Source organism: Tasmannia lanceolata, unplaced genomic scaffold (assembly GCF_043159265.1).
Source record: "Tasmannia lanceolata isolate RefF3 unplaced genomic scaffold, GAP_Taslan_0.1 ptg000002l, whole genome shotgun sequence".
NCBI classification, from domain to species: Eukaryota; Viridiplantae; Streptophyta; class Magnoliopsida; order Canellales; family Winteraceae; genus Tasmannia; species Tasmannia lanceolata.
This window is the reverse complement of record NW_027518679.1, coordinates 59,054,554-59,071,431: the sequence shown is the minus strand read 5'-3', so window position 1 is coordinate 59,071,431 and position 16,878 is coordinate 59,054,554. Positions and strand designations below refer to the sequence as shown.

Sequence of the window (16,878 nt, the reverse complement as noted above, 5' to 3'; positions counted from 1 at the left end):
AGGATGGTCACATGCCGAGAAGTGGCATAGGAGAAGTTTGCTAGCAAATTCCTATAAAAAACGAAAAAAGAAGGAATGTTATCAACACTACTTTTTCTTGGGCACAGTCTATTAAGGTTATCAACACTAATGTTATCAAAAATCGTTTCCATAGGATGATCCTGTAAAATATTTTATTGGGCACAGTCTATTAAGGTTGTGGCCAATCAAATGGACGGTTTGGATCTTTGGATCATCCTATGGTGTGTGTAGCCGTATAGTCCAGTTTTTTTTCAAAAAGTGCAGTACTACCCACACTAGGATAATCCAAACCGTCCATTTGATAGGTCACGTATAGTCCAGAATTTTTCCAAAAATGTTGTACTGAATTTAATATAACCCAAGCTTGATAAGGCTCGCGAGCCTGGCCGAGCCTAACCTAGCCGAGCCGAGCCCGAGCCTGGTTCGAGCCCGAGCTGAGCCTTTGAGCTTAACGAGCCGAGCCGAGCCTGGCCAAGCTCGGCTCGGCTCGGCTCGTTTACAGCCCTAGTCCCTGCCTCCCTCCTCAGCTCCTCTTTTACAAATGGACCCATGAATATTCCATGAAATAATTTTTCAAGGTTTCCAAACAGGTTCCTAGTGATTGTTATATGGAACGCATGTATTTCATCCCAAATACAGGACTTGTTGTTTTAATATAGATATAAGTCCTAAAACACACTTCGTTGAAAGACAAAAAGGAATCTCTTGGGCTGCTCTTCATGGGGAAAGAAATCTCTTGATAACGTATTCCTGATAATTGATCCTGCCTAGATAAGGTTATCTTGAATTATTTTGTAATTGTTCACCTCAAGGATATCAATCCCTGGAGTAATTTTATCAACTGGAGTTACTCTCCATGGGGATAACAATCCCTGGATAATCTAACATGAATGGGGCATAACTTTTGGATTTTGAGAACCAAACTGAGTCCAAAACAGATTATTGGTCTCAGTTTATTCCTGGTCCCCTCTCTCAGCTGATGTGAAATACCTGATCATACCCATAAAAAAAAGCAACAAATGCACAAATGCACAAATGCAAAAGAACAAAATCATCAATTACAAATACAGGGAAAGGACTAATTGCCAATTGTAGAAAGAGTAAAAGAGCCATATCAAGTCCCTCTCTAGCTAAGAGTTATCATTACATAAATAGTTCATCATCTACCATTAAATAAGCTGATGGACTCATCTGCTTGCAAAATTACTTATGTATGCTAAAATAAGAAGCAAAATCACTATAAGAACTAAAACTTTAAGCATGGCATTATCAATCTCCACTGCTCTCATGTGCTCCTCCAACATCCTATATTCGCTAAAGACTTCACGTTCGCCACCAACTTCACGCCCATTGTACGACCTTGCCTCACTGCCTAGCACGTTCCTGTCTAAGTCATCGTCAGCCCAATAGAAATGCTCGCACTTCTTGTCCTACATAATGTTTAAACTTTACAATTTGGAGAAGATAGAAAATAGAGGACTGCAATAATGAATATTACTCACATTCTTTCAAGCGCAAGTGTAGTAAGGGCGTCCTTGGTTGCCATTCTTGTTACTGCGGGTGATTTTCCTAACTGCCGGCTCAGAACACTGACAAAACTCGGCGGTTGGCCACACACTATGTGAGGTACTGCTGTAGTTACTAGATGATGCCATTTCTTGGGTTTTTCTTACAAGCAAAACAAACAACCATTCATGAAATGAATAGGACAAAAAATTGCTAAAAATTGAGCATGTACGCCTGTACTATTATGCAAAAGTGGGCCACGTAATGGCATTCAGCCGAATTGCCCAACAAATTCTATTTTAAACTTCGGTGGCTCTCAGAGTCATTTGGAACATTATAAATGTGAAGCACCTTTTAGCTATTAAATATTGGGAAATGTTATCAGCACTACTGTATTTTGATGAAGGCACTCCTACTTTATTGAAAGTACGGTATGGCCGGCACCATAAGATGATCCAAACCGTCCATTAGATGGGCCACAACCTAAATAGGTCGTGCCCCAAAAATTATTCCCATAGGTTAATCCTAACCCTCCGATCAATAGAGTGTTAGATCAACACTCTAACAATCAGATCGGAGGGTTAGGATCAACCTATGGAAATGATTTTTTGGACACGGCCAATTTAGGTTGTGGCCCATCTAATGGACGGTTTGGATCATTCTATGTTCGGGCCTTACCGTACTTTCAATAAAGTGAGGAGTGCCCTCATCAAAATAGATCAAACATGTATAAAATATGTATAAATAGGTTGATCCTCCTCAAAATCATGAAAATTTCCAAGAATATAGTGAAAGCTCATTTTCATTTTTTGGGTGTTATTTCCAAGAATGCCCTCAGACAATACAGTGAAAGCTCGTTTTCCTTTTTGGGCAGAAAATCATGAAAATTTCCAACAATATAAAGGACATGAAACCCTCCTCAAAACCCTCTTCAACTGGGAAAAAATAATTTCAGATGAAACCCTCCTCATAAACAGAACAACAACGTGGGTTGGTTCTAGATTTTTGTTCTCATTTTCCTGTTCATTTAAGATTATGACAAGAAAATGGAGGCCATCTTCTCCTTTTTTGTTTTTTTCAGACGAATGAAACCCTCCTCAAAAGCCTCTTCAATAGAGAACAAAAATGCAGACAGAACCCTACTAAAACCAAGATGAAACCCTCTTACAATGAGGGGAAAAAATAGGAAACCCTCTCCATACATGATTTGCTTCTCATTTTCAGCAAAAAAAGAGAAAAAAAGAGAAAAGTTATAAGAAACTAACATTTTCTAATCGGCCAAAGTAGGGTTTTGCAGAGGGTAGGATGCTGAGACGAGGGCGGCGGCGAGCGAGGATTTTCCGACAACAGCAAGGCATCTGTTCAGCGAGAGAAGAGAGGAAGGAGATAAGGGTTTTGGTGGTTACGAAAAGAAGAAAACCCAAAATCGATTTTTTTTTGGGTTTTGGTTTCGTACGGGACGAAAAGACGACTTACAATCTTCTTTTTCTTCCCTGCCAGCGCACACTTTCTCAACCAATCAGATCTTTTCTCTCTCTTCGACCGCATGTTAAGGAGAAACGGTTGAGCGCACACTCTTTTCTCTCATATATATATATATATATATATATATATATATATATATATACTAGTAAAAAACCCCGTGCGATGCACGGGCCGACAAAGAACTCTACGGACCACGTCATAGGTTGATCCAAACCGTCCATGTGACGGAACACAACATAAATAGGTTGTGCCCCAAAAATCATTTCCATAGGTTGATCCTAGCTGTCCAATTTATAGAGGTTTCCATAATTCCTCTTAAATCAGATGGTTAAGATCACTCTATAGATTTTTTATTAAAAAACCATAAAGGAGGGGGGTAAGATTGAAATTATGTGGCTTTAATGGGTGCATTTGTTAAAAAGCATAAAGGAGGGCGTAGGATTGAAAATATGTGAGTTGAATGGGTGCATTTGTTAAAAAAAGTCAAAAAAGTGATGTGTAATTCTCATAGAATTTTCCAAAAATTCAAAAAATTCTCTTTTTTTCTCTTCTCCTATATAGTATATAGGAGAAGAGAATGGTTTGGATCACCCAAACAATATGCCCTCCACTGTATTTTAAGCTAGTGTGTAGATAACTTATCTACACTTGTGTGTAGAAACCATTTTCTCTTTTATATATATATATATATGAGAGAACATTTCCTACACACTTGTGTAGGTAAGTTACCTACACACTAGCTTAAAATATGGTGGGGGCCCACATTGTTTGGGTGATCCAAACAATTCACTCTCTCTCTCTCTCTCTCTCTCTCTCTATATATATATATATATATATATATATATAGCTAGAGAAAAAAGGAATTTCTTTTCTTTTTATGTGAGATTTACACATCAGCATTACTCTTTTACCATTAACCCCATTGCTGATATCTAACAGACAAATTATTTGAGGGTAAAATCGTAATGTACTTACAAAAAGTACCGACCAAGGGTATCTGTCTATGACAATTACGAAAAAAACTACCAAGAAGAGGTAAAGACATATGACAATGACGAAAAAACTACTTTATATTACTCATGCAGGACACTTGCAAAATATTGACGGATTCCGGGCACCTGAAGAGGAACAACAATTATGGAAACCTCTATCGATTGGAGGGCTAGGATCAGCCTATATCGATTGGAGGGCTAGGATCACCCTATGGAAATGATTTTACCGGCACAACCGATTGATGTTAGCGGTCCTAGAGGGTTAAGCATTGTAGTTTAGCATAGGTCACCGAACTACGTTGACTCTGATTCTTCCCGAGGCCGGGATACGTAGTGCAGTCAGGATGGATGGCCATCTTGGTCCGAGTCAAGTATCGCATTAGAGTCGAGGGTGTGTCATATTGTATGTTTTGCTGTGTTTTCTTACTTTCCTGTACAGACCTTATACCTTTAGTTATAGTGTGCATGTGCTTGCCCATCGGAACTTAGACACCAATTAGGCATGACACTCATAACCTAGCTATTCTTAGGTGGCATGTCTTTCATTTTCATTTGTGTGTGCTTCTTATTCATCTCCGAGACATGCATGATTAGCTAGACGTTATCTCGAGGATATTCGTTCTCATTTCGCATGATTTTCGTCCAAAACTCTTCAAAGTTAATAATAAATGGCATAAGAGACCAGGTGCTTGCACTTGGGCGAATTGGGGGCGCCTAACCCCTTCCCCATTCGTCATCAGGCACGGGCTTTTTATATCTCTGGTTATCTGTTGCGACAGAGCACACCATGGGATCCAGGGCCTACTTCCTTGGATGGCGACTCTTTCTTTGTTTAAGGTACGCCTCGAATCTGGGCTAGTCCCCGAATCGAGAGGTATCTCACTTTACATCGCCACTCATGCTGTGAGGGGCACTCTTTCGAGAGTTCCTTGGTGGAGCTCTCCTTCACGTGGATGATCTAGAGATTTTCTGGGGGCCCGTCCCCCCGCCTCTCTCGGATCGGGGTCCACAGCCCGTTTGTGAACGGTGTCTCATTTTCCGAATCCATTTGTGAATGGTCTCTTATCCTCTTTGAGCCCGTTTGTGAACGGTGTCTCATTTTTCGAGTCCATTTGTGAATGGCCTCATATCCTCTTTGAGCCCGTTTGTGAACGGTATCTCATTTTCTGAGTCCATTTGTGAATGGTCTCATGTTCTCCTTGAGCCCGTTTGTGAACGGTGTCTCATTTTCTGAGTCCATTTGTGAATGGTCTCATATCCTCCTTGAGCCCATTTGGGAATGGTCTCATTTTTCGAGTCCATTTGTGAATGGTCTCATATCCTCTTTGAGCCCGTTTGTGAACGGTATCTCATTTTTTGAGTCCATTTGTGAATGGTCTCATGTTCTCCTTGAGCCTGTTTGTGAACGGTGTCTAATTTTTGAGTCCATTTGTGAATGGTCTCAGATCATCCTTGAGCCCGTTTGTGAACGGTGTCTCACTTTCCGAGTCCATTTGTGAATGGTCTCTTATTCTCTTTGAGCCCGTTTGTGAACGGTGTCTCATTTTTCGAGTCCATTTGTGAATGGCCTCATATCCTCTTTGAGCCCGTTTGTGAACGGTATCTCATTTTCTGAGTCCATTTGTGAATGGTCTCATGTTTTCCTTGAGCCCATTTGTGAACGGTGTCTCATTTTCTGAGTCTATTTGTGAATGGTCTCATGTCCTCCTTGAGCCCGATTGTGAACGGTGTCTCATTTCCTGAGTCCATTTGTGAATGGTCTCCTATCCTCCTTGAGGTTGTTTGTGAACGGTGCCTCATTGTCCGAGTCCATTTGGGAATGCCTCTTATCCTCCTTGAGCCTACTTGTGAACGGTGTCTCATTTTCTTCTAAAATCCGTTTGAGAACGATCTTTGTTCCTTCTCTTCAGAATCGATTCGAAAATGATATCTCATTCTCTCATTGCCCGTTTGTGAACGGCGCCGCATCGGGATTATTTTTCATTCTAAGTTGCGTGATTTTCTTTCTTAGATTGAATGCATTTCTCTATTTATTCTGAACTACCAACTCATGGTAGCAAGAATAAAAATGATTTTTTATTACATTCTAATTCTAGGACTTCGTTTAGGGTCTTGCATTAGGTAGTATATGTTTGTGTCTAGGTTGCATTTTTTTCTAGAGTCCTTTGTTGATTAAAGCTGCACAAAATGGCTCTGTCACTTTTGCTTTGGTATTCGATGACTACGTCATCTCTACCAAAGAGGGGCATCTGTAGACACCCCCATTTTGCTATGCTTTAAAAAGCGCACTTTAAAAGCGAAAGATTCGGTAGTATCATAGAGTCTTGAGTCTGTATTCAGCATTAGATTAGACATCCATGCATTTTAGGGGAGATCTCACCTCATTATGGGAGTTTTGAAGTTGATTCACGATCCTGAAAGTCTCTAGGGGTTCCTTTGGCTTCCGGAAGATGTAAAATCAAATTTCCAAGCAAGTGAAAAATCTGCTATTTTTAGAATTTTCAGGGTTTCCCTCATTTTTGCCCATTTTGCACTACAGGAGTATTTTGGTCATTCCTGATGTGTCCCATTTGAACCCCGAGCTGTGTCCGAGAGATCTTGAGCGATTACATGAATTTTGAAAAAGCTGCTATTTTTAGAAACTCATGGGGCTTCCATATTTTCATCATCTTATGGATGTTTCAATCATTTCTCATATTTCCAAAACCATCTCGAGGGTACAGCTGATGGATTAGCAGTAATTTCGTAAGATTTGAAAAACCTGCTAAATTTAGATCTCTCAAGATTTTCTCTTACTCTTGCACTTCGGGGTATTTTAGACTGTAAGCCCAAGGGTTCCCCATGGGTTCATTAATCACCTTGTTTTGATTATTAACAAACACAAATTGATTAGTCTTTTATGGACTAATTGTTTGGCTTGGACAAATCACACCTTGGAGGATCCACCAAGGAGAAGCTCAACATCATCCATATCAAGCATTGAACATATAGAGAAGTTCATGAAGGCCAAAGCTGGAGGATCAAGAACCTAATACAAAGAACCAAGGAGCTTGTACCACAACTTGAAGATGTCAAGCATGGAAGCTCAACCATAGAAGATCCCAGCTCAAGAGAAGAGTTCAAGAGAGTGATAGAAGGGTTAGAATGTATTCCTATCTCTCTTGCATTTCCTCTTATCAATGCACATTTTTAAACCCCTAAAACTAGTGAAAAATCATATTTTCCAAAGAGACTACAACATACCCTTAGAGCCTAATTGGTTTAATGAATGACCATGTGGTGTTCCATCATTGTGGGACCCTCATGACATTCCATTTAACTTGGGTAAATTGAGTTCCAAAAGCCCAAATGAATTCAGCAACAAAAACAGGAAAATATATTGTTCATAGGCTTTTCGGAACTCCGAGAAATGGTCCAGTAGTATTTTTTCACTTCTGGTCATTTTCTCAGAACTCCGAGAAATGGTCCAGTAGAATTTTTCTTCTTCTGGCCGTTCTTCCGGAACTCCGAGAATTTGTCTTGGAACTCCGAGAACCTCGCGACAGCACAGAAAAGAGCCGTTGGGATTTGAAATTAAAATTTATTTTTTGATATTACCACCCACAAACGGTCATATTGAGTTGGAACTCTATATATACACATTGTATGGATCTAAAACATTAGAAGAACATGTTCCAACCTTAACAAACCGTAAAAACTTATTTGCAACCATTTTTGGGTTAATTTCTCTCACCAACCTCTTGTGCCTTGATTTGAGAAAATCATTTGAGATTGCTATAGGCATGTGGACCCCGATCCTGAGAGAACGACGATGAAGGTGAGGGGACAGGTCCCCACACCATCCTCTCTGGATCATCCACGTGTGAAGGAGAGCTCTGCCAAGGAACTCTCAAAACGGATGCCACCCTCATTGCATAGCACGAGTGGCGATATAAAAAGAAAGGGATATGTCTTGATTCGGAACCGGGGTTCGAAACCGAGACATACCCAAAATAAACTCAGAGTCGCCATCCATGGATAGGCCATGGAACCCTAAAATCAAATCCTCTGTGCAATGGATAACCAGAAATATATATGGGTTCGTGCCTGGTTACGAATGGGGAAGGTCTGAGAGCACCCCCAATTCGCCCGAGTGCAAGCACTTGGTCTCTTATGCCATTTTCATTAATTCCAAAGAAGTTTGAGTAAAAATCATGTGAAATGGGAACAATCCTCAGGAATCGTCTACCTAAGCATGCATTTCCTGAGAATGGAGAAATAAACACGTAAAATGAAATGAAAAATGTGTCACCTAAGCAAAGCTAGGTTATGAGTGACATGCCTAATGGGTGTCTAAGTTTCTGGTGGACACGCACATGCAAGCTACAACCAAAGGTATAGTATCAGTACAAGAAAGTAAGAAAACATATCAAAACATGAGACACAAATCTATGCTATGTATGACGGGACAAGACAAGTCCTAACTCTAATGCAGGACTGGACTCGGACCAGAATGGCCATCCATCCTAGCTGCGCTACGTATCCCGGCCTCGGGAAGAATCGGAGCCCACGTAGTTCGATGCCCTATTCTAAATTATGATGTCTAAGACATCTAGCCCTCTATCCTAGACTCGATCTAAAAGACCGAACCAGTTATTAAAGCTTCTTGTATGATTATTAAAATTCCAGTGAATTGTGGATTTTAGGACACCCTATATGCCCTAACTAATGCAAGTTGATTAGCCTTAGGCTAATGCAGGTGGTTCCTACAATCCTATGTGTAACTAGGCTGTGCAACCTAATGAAAACCACGGGCTGACTATATGCCTAGTCTAGCCATCGGTTCGACTAAATGTCTAACCGATCGACTCGAGGCCTCCTAACTCTAGGGACACTCACACGACAGGACATACCATATCAATACAAATCAAGACAAACTCCTAACTCTAGAACACAACCTAAACAGCTAGGACATACTCCGAACTCTAGAGGAAGATCTTTTTGAAAATGGTTTGAATATTTTTGTAACTTTGAAAGATTTAAAATTTTTATTTTTAAAGGTTTGGCTGGACTTGGGATGTGGATCCCAAGCTGCACTACGTACCTCGTGGAAGAGGATCAAGCCAACGTAGTTCGGAACGAACTCTCTACCTATCAAACACTTACGGCAAATCAACTATGCTCTAATAATACTATTATAAGAGCAAATGAGTCAAAGACTCTCTAATGACAGTAACTGGAGAATAAATGAGTCAAAGACTCTCTAATAAAAGCGACTAAAGGATAAACGAGTCAAAGACTCTCTAATAAGAGCAACTGATAACACTGAAATGAGATAACGAAGTCAAAGACTCTCTAATAATACTGCAAATGAAACAGATGAGTCAAAGACTCTCTAAAAACGGAAACACGAGTCAAAGACTCCAATGACACCAACTAAAAGATAAATGAGTCAAAGACTCTCTAAAGGAAAAGAAACACGAGTCAAAGACTCCACTAACATTAACTAAAGGATTAATGAGTAAAGACTCTCTAAAAGAGATGAAAAACACGAGTCAAAGACTCCACTAACACCAACTAAAGGATATATGAGTCAAAGACTCTCTAAAGGAAAAGAAATACGAGTCAAAGACTCCACTAACACCAACTAAAGGATAAATGAGTCAAAGACTCTCTAAAAGAGATGAAAATACGAGTCAAAGACTCCACTAACACCAACTAAAGGATATATGAGTCAAAGACTCTCTAAAGGAAAAGAAATACGAGTCAAAGACTCCACTAACACAAACTAAAGGATAAATGAGTCAAAGACTCTCTAAAAGAGATGAAAATACGAGTCAAAGACTCCACTAACACCAACTAAAGGATATATGAGTCAAAGACTCTCTAAAGGAAAAGAAACACGAGTCAAAGACTCTACTAACACCAACTAAAGGCTAAATGAGTCAAAGACTCTCTAAAGGAAAAGAAACATGAGTCAAAGACTCTACTAACACCAACTAAAGGCTAAATGAGTCAAAGACTCTCTAAAGGAAAAGAAACATGAGTCAAAGACTCTACTAACACCAACTAAAGGATAAATGAGTCAAAGACTCTCTAAAAGAGATGAAAACACGAGTCAAAGACTCTACTAACACCAACTAAAGGATATATGAGTCAAAGACTCTCTAAAGGAAAAGAAACACGATCGAATCATATAATAGAAGATTGAAAATCTGTGATCAAGATGAGATGAGATAGCATAAGATTGCTTTCAACGGATGGATCATGAATGACTAATCCTATGAGATCTTTGGAAATGAATGGGATTTACATCCTAACCCCAAAGGAAAAGTTTTTTAATCTTCACACATTTTATCAGTGTTACCTGAAGGCATCAACCCTAACCCTAATCTAGCGGAGTGGAGAAAGGATCTCGACTCATGACTTTGTTTGTGTACCTAGGACCGATCGTAGCCATTGGAAGATGGACTACGGCCTAATCTAGACACAAATGGGTAGGATATCCTAAACTAGGCTCACACACGTGATGCACATGTGTTCGTATACTACATGCATGTGTGGGTTAATCTAGGGGTAAGGCCAAGAGTTCCCTTAGCGCGAATCCATGTTCGATATACTGTACCAGTGTCCGGCGTATCAGTACGTGAACAAGAGATCCGTTTACGTACCATAAAGGTACTAGGCTAAGGGTGGAATGCTTCTCTAGCACAGAGGCACCAGGTGATGAAATCCCAGTCAACCATGCTAGATAACACTCCGGGTTCCTAAAATAGGACATGTGTGCATGTGAGATGCAGGGGTTTAGATGCAAGTGATGTAAGTGTGTGCAATAAGTTCGCGCAATCTATGATGCCTTCAGGTTTTGTTAGATTAAGTTTGAGTAAATGTGATGAGAAAATAAAACATACAAACTAATCACAGCATCAGGATTTTACAAAGGAAATCAGTGATTCCTAAGGTTTCTATTTTGATAATTTAATGATTGAATATGTGATGGAATATTATGATCTGGAAATTTTTAAAACAATTTGATTTTAATTCAATTTACTCAAGGATTTTAAAAGGTTTCAATTCAGATTGTAGATTTACACATCAACATATAACAAATCTTTTCAGAACAAGATGAAATTTTTACAGTAACTTCTCCTTAATTATATAAGATTATAATAAAAATTTCATAGATTTTAAATGTGGTTTGCTATTAGTTTTTCAATGTTGAAAGTTTCTGTCCAGATTGTGAATTAACACAGTAACGTATAGCAAATAAATTCAAAACAATATGAAATTTCTATAGTATGTGTATTACAATAAGAAAGGATTACTGTAAAAGTTTCATAAATTTTAAAAATGATTTACTATTAATTTACGATTTTACAAATATCCATCCAGATTATGAATTAACAAAGAAACACATAGTAAATCAAATCCAAATCAGTTTAAACTTTATGAAAACATGTAATTCCAGTAGTAATTATCAAACAAATATTTTCAGAAGTTTTCATTGCAATTTACTATTTTTATCAGATTTAATACAGCATGCATGATTTTACGTAAAAAATCATAAACAAATATCCAACAGCAACCAAAAATCTTGAAAACTTCACGGGAGATTAGATTAGATTTAATTTGCATCTCATCCAAATTTCACTTTTGAAAACATTATAGAGTTTTTGAAAATTGGTTTTTTCCAAAAATACCCCTAGAGTTAAATGAATTTTTAAACCCTTTAAATCAAATCAAGAATTCATAAAGAAATTCGTACTAATTCAAAATCTTACAATTATGTTATGTTTAAATTTTTATTGATTTTGGATCTATGTTGACATCTTCTTAAATTCAATCTTTAGAATTTTACCCCTTTGAGGGTAAAGTTCAAAAGGTCAAATTACGGTCAAAACGAAGTCAAAATTCTTCGAAATTCCAGATTTCTACACTTCTTAATGTTCAAAACACTCAGAGATTGAAAAAACATATTTTGAATAACAATAAGAAAAAATAAAAATAAATCACAAATTCAATCCTAGCATGCTTCTAGTTTAAGATATATGAAAGAGGGTTTTGGAATACCAACCTTGCTAGCTCTCCTTGTCTCTAGGGTAAGTAATCCTCGGATATACGCTTTGTCTTACCCTTTCAATTAGCAAAGAAAACCCCCAAAAAAAATGTTGCCGCCGATCCGTTCCGCCGTCTTCACTTTCTCTTAGAGGGAAGGATTGGGAGGTGATTGGGAGAGATAATGGAAGAAGAATATAGGGAAAGGGATTGGAGGGAGTGATTGGAAGAGATAATGGAAGAGAAAAAGATAATGGAAGATAAATCTCTCCTTTTTCTCCTCTTTTTTATGGATGGGAAGGAAGATATATATAGGGAGAGAAAGAGAGAGAGAGAGATGTGTTGGTGGAGAGCTCATCATGTTGTCCCTCTTAGTGGAGAATCCATCATCATTCTTCTTAGTGGAGGGCCCATCATGTTTCTTAGTGGAGAATCCATCATCATTCTTCTTAGTGGAGGGCCCATCATGTTTCTTACTGGAGAATCCATCATCATTCTTCTTAGTGGAGGGCCCATCATGTTTCTTAGTGGAGAATCCATCATCATTCTTCTTAGTGGAGGGCCCATCATGTTTCTTAGTGGAGAATCCATCATCATTCTTCTTAGTGGAGGGCCCATCATGTTTCTTAGTGGAGAATCCATCATTATTGTTCTTAGTGGAGGGCCCATCATGTTTCTTTAGTGGAGAATCCATCATTATTGTTCTTCATAAGAGGCCTCACAAGAGGCCCTACTGAGGCCCCACAATGTGGGCCCCACAACGCGGGCCCCACAATGTGGGCCCTCGGTTGATTCGAATTTTAAACAAATGTTCAATGCGGGCCCACCAAACGGGTCCAAATTCTCCCTCGCTTGGATTCTTATGAATAATCTCTCTCAACCTCTCACGGAAAAATGCGAAACATGGCGGAAATGATCGGATGGGGTTTCTCCCAAGCATAGCGAACTTGGGTCCGGTCAAAATGGGGTGTCTACAGATGCCCCTCTTTGGCAGAGCGTGTGTAACACGCGAATGGCAAAGCTGAACAGACGACACATTTTGACTGACCCGAAACCAAAACAAAGCAAATTTTTGGGTTTTCAGTTTTAAAACGATATTCACAAAGATAAAACTCTACTAACAATAGGGAGATAGTCTCTCACCGACTCTTAACTCGGCAACTAAGACATCTCAAAGAGATAGTCTCTCCCTAATACTCATGACTCGACTAATTAATAAAAAACGAACGAACGATTACAAAAACACAAACATTTTTTCTTTTTCTTTTTTTTTTATATATCAGGCTAAGCCAAAGTAAACATAACAATTGCTCCAAGAGCACCAACCAAAGAAACAAGTTAATCACTTCAATCACTCAAAGAGCTTCCATTTTCTTTTTTAATTTTTTAGAAACCACATTGCAATTTGTCCAAGACAAGTATAATTCGAAACACTCAAAGAGTTTTTTTTTTTTTTTTTTTTTTTTTTTTTAGAAACCTGCAAAAATAGGCCAAAGACCAATGTATCAAAACTCGTCCAAAACAAGTTCAAAATCAAACACTCAAAGAATTAAATTTTTTTTTAAAAAAAATGCCGATCAGTCAAAGACTTGACCAATTATTAGGGTATTCGAGTATTTGAGCTAAACTCAAACACCTAATACCAAGGCGAGACTAAGTCTCAAGCCCAGCGATAGTTATACAGATCATTGCTGAAAATAAATCTGTTTAACTATCCAAGTAATTCTGACTCCTCTCTTTCAAGGTAGCGAATCACTCCGGATCACGCGGTTCTGCTAAACAGTTCCACGTAAATCCAAATTCGTAGGTCCTGCTAAACAGTCCCCTACAAACCTCTTCGCAGATACACATGACTCCTAACACGTTAGGAAGCTGCACATTGCGGGACGATGATTAGGTAAGTCACCACTTGACATTACACTACTAATCATCTGGGTACTAAGTACCAGAGGCGAGACTAAGTCTCAAGCCTAGCGATAGTTATACAGATCATTACTGAAAATAAATCTGTTTAACTATCCGAGTAACTCTGACTCCTCTCTTTCAAGGTAGCGAATCACTCCGGATCACGCGGTTCTGCTAAACAGTTCCACATAAACCCAAATTCGTAGGTCCTGCTAAACAGTCCCCTACAAACCTCTTCGCAGATACACATGACTCCTAACTCGTTAAGAAGCTGCACATTGCGGGACGATGATTAGGTAAGTCACCACTTGACATTACACTACTAATCATCTGGGTACTAAGTACCAGAGGCGAGACTAAGTCTCAAGCCTAGCGATAGTTATACAGATCATTACTGAAAATAAATCTGTTTAACTATCCGAGTAACTCTGACTCCTCTCTTTCAAGGTAGCGAATCACTCCGGATCACGCGGTTCTGCTAAACAGTTCCACATAAACCCAAATTCGTAGGTCCTGCTAAACAGTCCCCTACAAACCTCTTCGCAGATACACATGACTCCTAACTCGTTAAGAAGCTGCACATTGCGGAACGATGATTAGGTAAGTCACTACTTGACATTACACTACTAATCATCGGGGTACTAAATACCCGGGAGAAGGAAGAAAAGACCAATCCGTGTAACACAGGATCGGAAATATTTTCCTTATTAAAACATTTCAAAAAGACCAAACCGTGTAACACAGGTTCGATAATTTCCATCTCTATTAAAATCTTTCAAAAGGACCAAACCGTGTAACACAGATTCGGTAATTTCTATCTCTGTTAAAAACTTTCAAAACGACCAAACTGTGTAACACAGGTTCGGTAATTTCAAACTCTGTTAAAATCTTTCAAAAAGACCAAACCGCGTAACGCAAGTTCGGTAATTTCAAACTCTGTTAAAATCTTTCAAAAGGAATGAAGAATTTACCATCTTTGATCGATTTCACTAATGGGCCAGTCATCTCTTACCAAGAATAACTAGGAGCGCATGATCTTTGCTGAAAGCAAAACTCAAATATATTGATGAGATTTTCAGGTGCTGACTCTCTTTAACAGGTGAGAAGCATTTTGATGAGGTTTGAAGGATGCAGGAGTAGATTTTATACTCCGCTGGGAATTAAAGTTTCTGAAACTGACTCCAAAAGAAACAATTGGATCAAGGAATTCAACTCAAAGACCATGTTCAAGCTTCGCTGCTTTCTATTTGCTAAGAATAGATATCCCAGTTATCATTGTGTAATATCTTTTATGACGTAAGTCATAAAAGATGCCCCTAGTATGATGTGCTTCCATGACAAAGTCTTAAGAAGGCAAAAGCAAGGTAAGTAGAAAAAATTTGAGTTTGCATGGGTTCTTTCTTTGGTATAGTGGTAAAACCATCTCCACAAAGGCTGAATGTAAGAATTCTTCATTTTGCTCAGTGCTTGAGGCTTTGATGTTTCAGGCAGGTCTGAATAACAAATCTCTTGCCCTTCTTTGATTCTTAAACCAGGATCTACTTTGAATTTTCTTTTCACTTTGGAAGGTATACACCCATTCTCTCCAGTGCCAAACACTTTTGATTCTAAAAGAAAAACAATGATAAACCAGAAACAGACTTCTGATGACTCTTTCAAAGAAGACTTACAATATTCAAGGGACTTGACTAAATTTTGATTCACCCTTAGATAAAATGTGTTATTTTGTTATGGTAAGGTTAGCCACTCTTAGAGCACTCTCAAAAACTATGTCAAGATGACCTAATTTCCTCCATCGGGATCTCCGTCATGGTTGTTACCCCTTTCGGATTGCTCGGTCTTAATGCCCCTAGTTTAAAAAGGTGTCAAAATAAGTCTCGCTGACACTACTCGGATTCCAGGATTCTGCCCTGTGCAGAGGTGGCTTCTCCGTCTCCCTGATTTCTCTCTTCAAAAGAAGTCATAACTTTTGCTTTCCAAGCTTTCAGTCTGAAAGACCACTTATCTCAACTTTTGCTTGTACTCAAACTTGGGAATTCTACGTAACTGAGGAACTCCTTCTGCTTCTATTCAACTCAACTGTTCATGGGAAGTCTTTGCCCTTGACTGGATTACCTCTTCAAGTTTTCAATCCAGCAGACCATTACCCTTACTTTTTGGTAAGTCAATCCCTTTACTTGTTGACTTAGCAAGAAAAATGACTTTCACCTTTCTCTAGGCCGCCCTTTCGGGTTTTCAACCTAGCGGGTCTTCAGACTCTCATTCTTTTCTTTCTGTTTTTCTTTTCATTCGCCTCGAACCTTTGCTTGTTTCACCAGAAGGACTTTCTAGGTGAGCTTGGGTTCCAAAGGGTTGAATACCTAAGGTTCTAAAGATTTGGACCGAATCTGGTCTAGCCAGACTACCTACGTACCCCAAAGATGGAGGATCAGATCCGCGTAGTTCGCTTTGGGATTTTTCAAAGAATGGTTTAGCATTTAGCTTCAAAATTTTCAAAGGGGATTTTATCCCAAGGTTTGACCGAACTTGAATTAATCAAGTTGCCTACGTACCCCTGAAGAGGTGGGGATCAGGTCCGACGTAGTTCGGGTGCATAAATGCCCCGGGTTTATAATGTGTTTGAAAAGAAGTTGTTTTAATTTTGCTTTTGGCCCAAAGGGTTTACAAATGGATTTTAAAACATTAGGATTTTGGCTATAAAAGCTCAAACGATCAAGGATGGCCTCCTGATGTATTTGATGTACAAGCCCTTTTGTTTAAGGTTCAAAGCCTTTGAAATTATTTTTTTTTGAGGAGTCTGGTGGTTTTCTGGCAAAACTTCAACCACTGTGCTCCACTCCCGTCTCAAAGATCTTGAATTTATGCTCAAGATTCCACAACTCTGTCTGAAAATCTTCTCTCAATATCTCATCAACTCCACAGGATGCCTGACGCT

The 16,878-nt window shown here is 39.0% G+C and overlaps 1 protein-coding gene across 1 annotated transcript in view; it reads right to left on the bottom strand.

Moving 5' to 3' along the window:
• Positions 1-1,208: 1,208 nt before the first annotated feature.
• The window catches only part of LOC143845635 (uncharacterized), a 50,843-nt gene continuing 35,173 nt past the window's right edge, over positions 1,209-16,878 (bottom strand). Inside the window, exon 3 of the mRNA XM_077354021.1 lies at positions 1,209-1,451. Coding sequence (XP_077210136.1) covers positions 1,209-1,451 — 243 coding nt within the window. The remainder of the gene's footprint in view (positions 1,452-16,878) is intronic.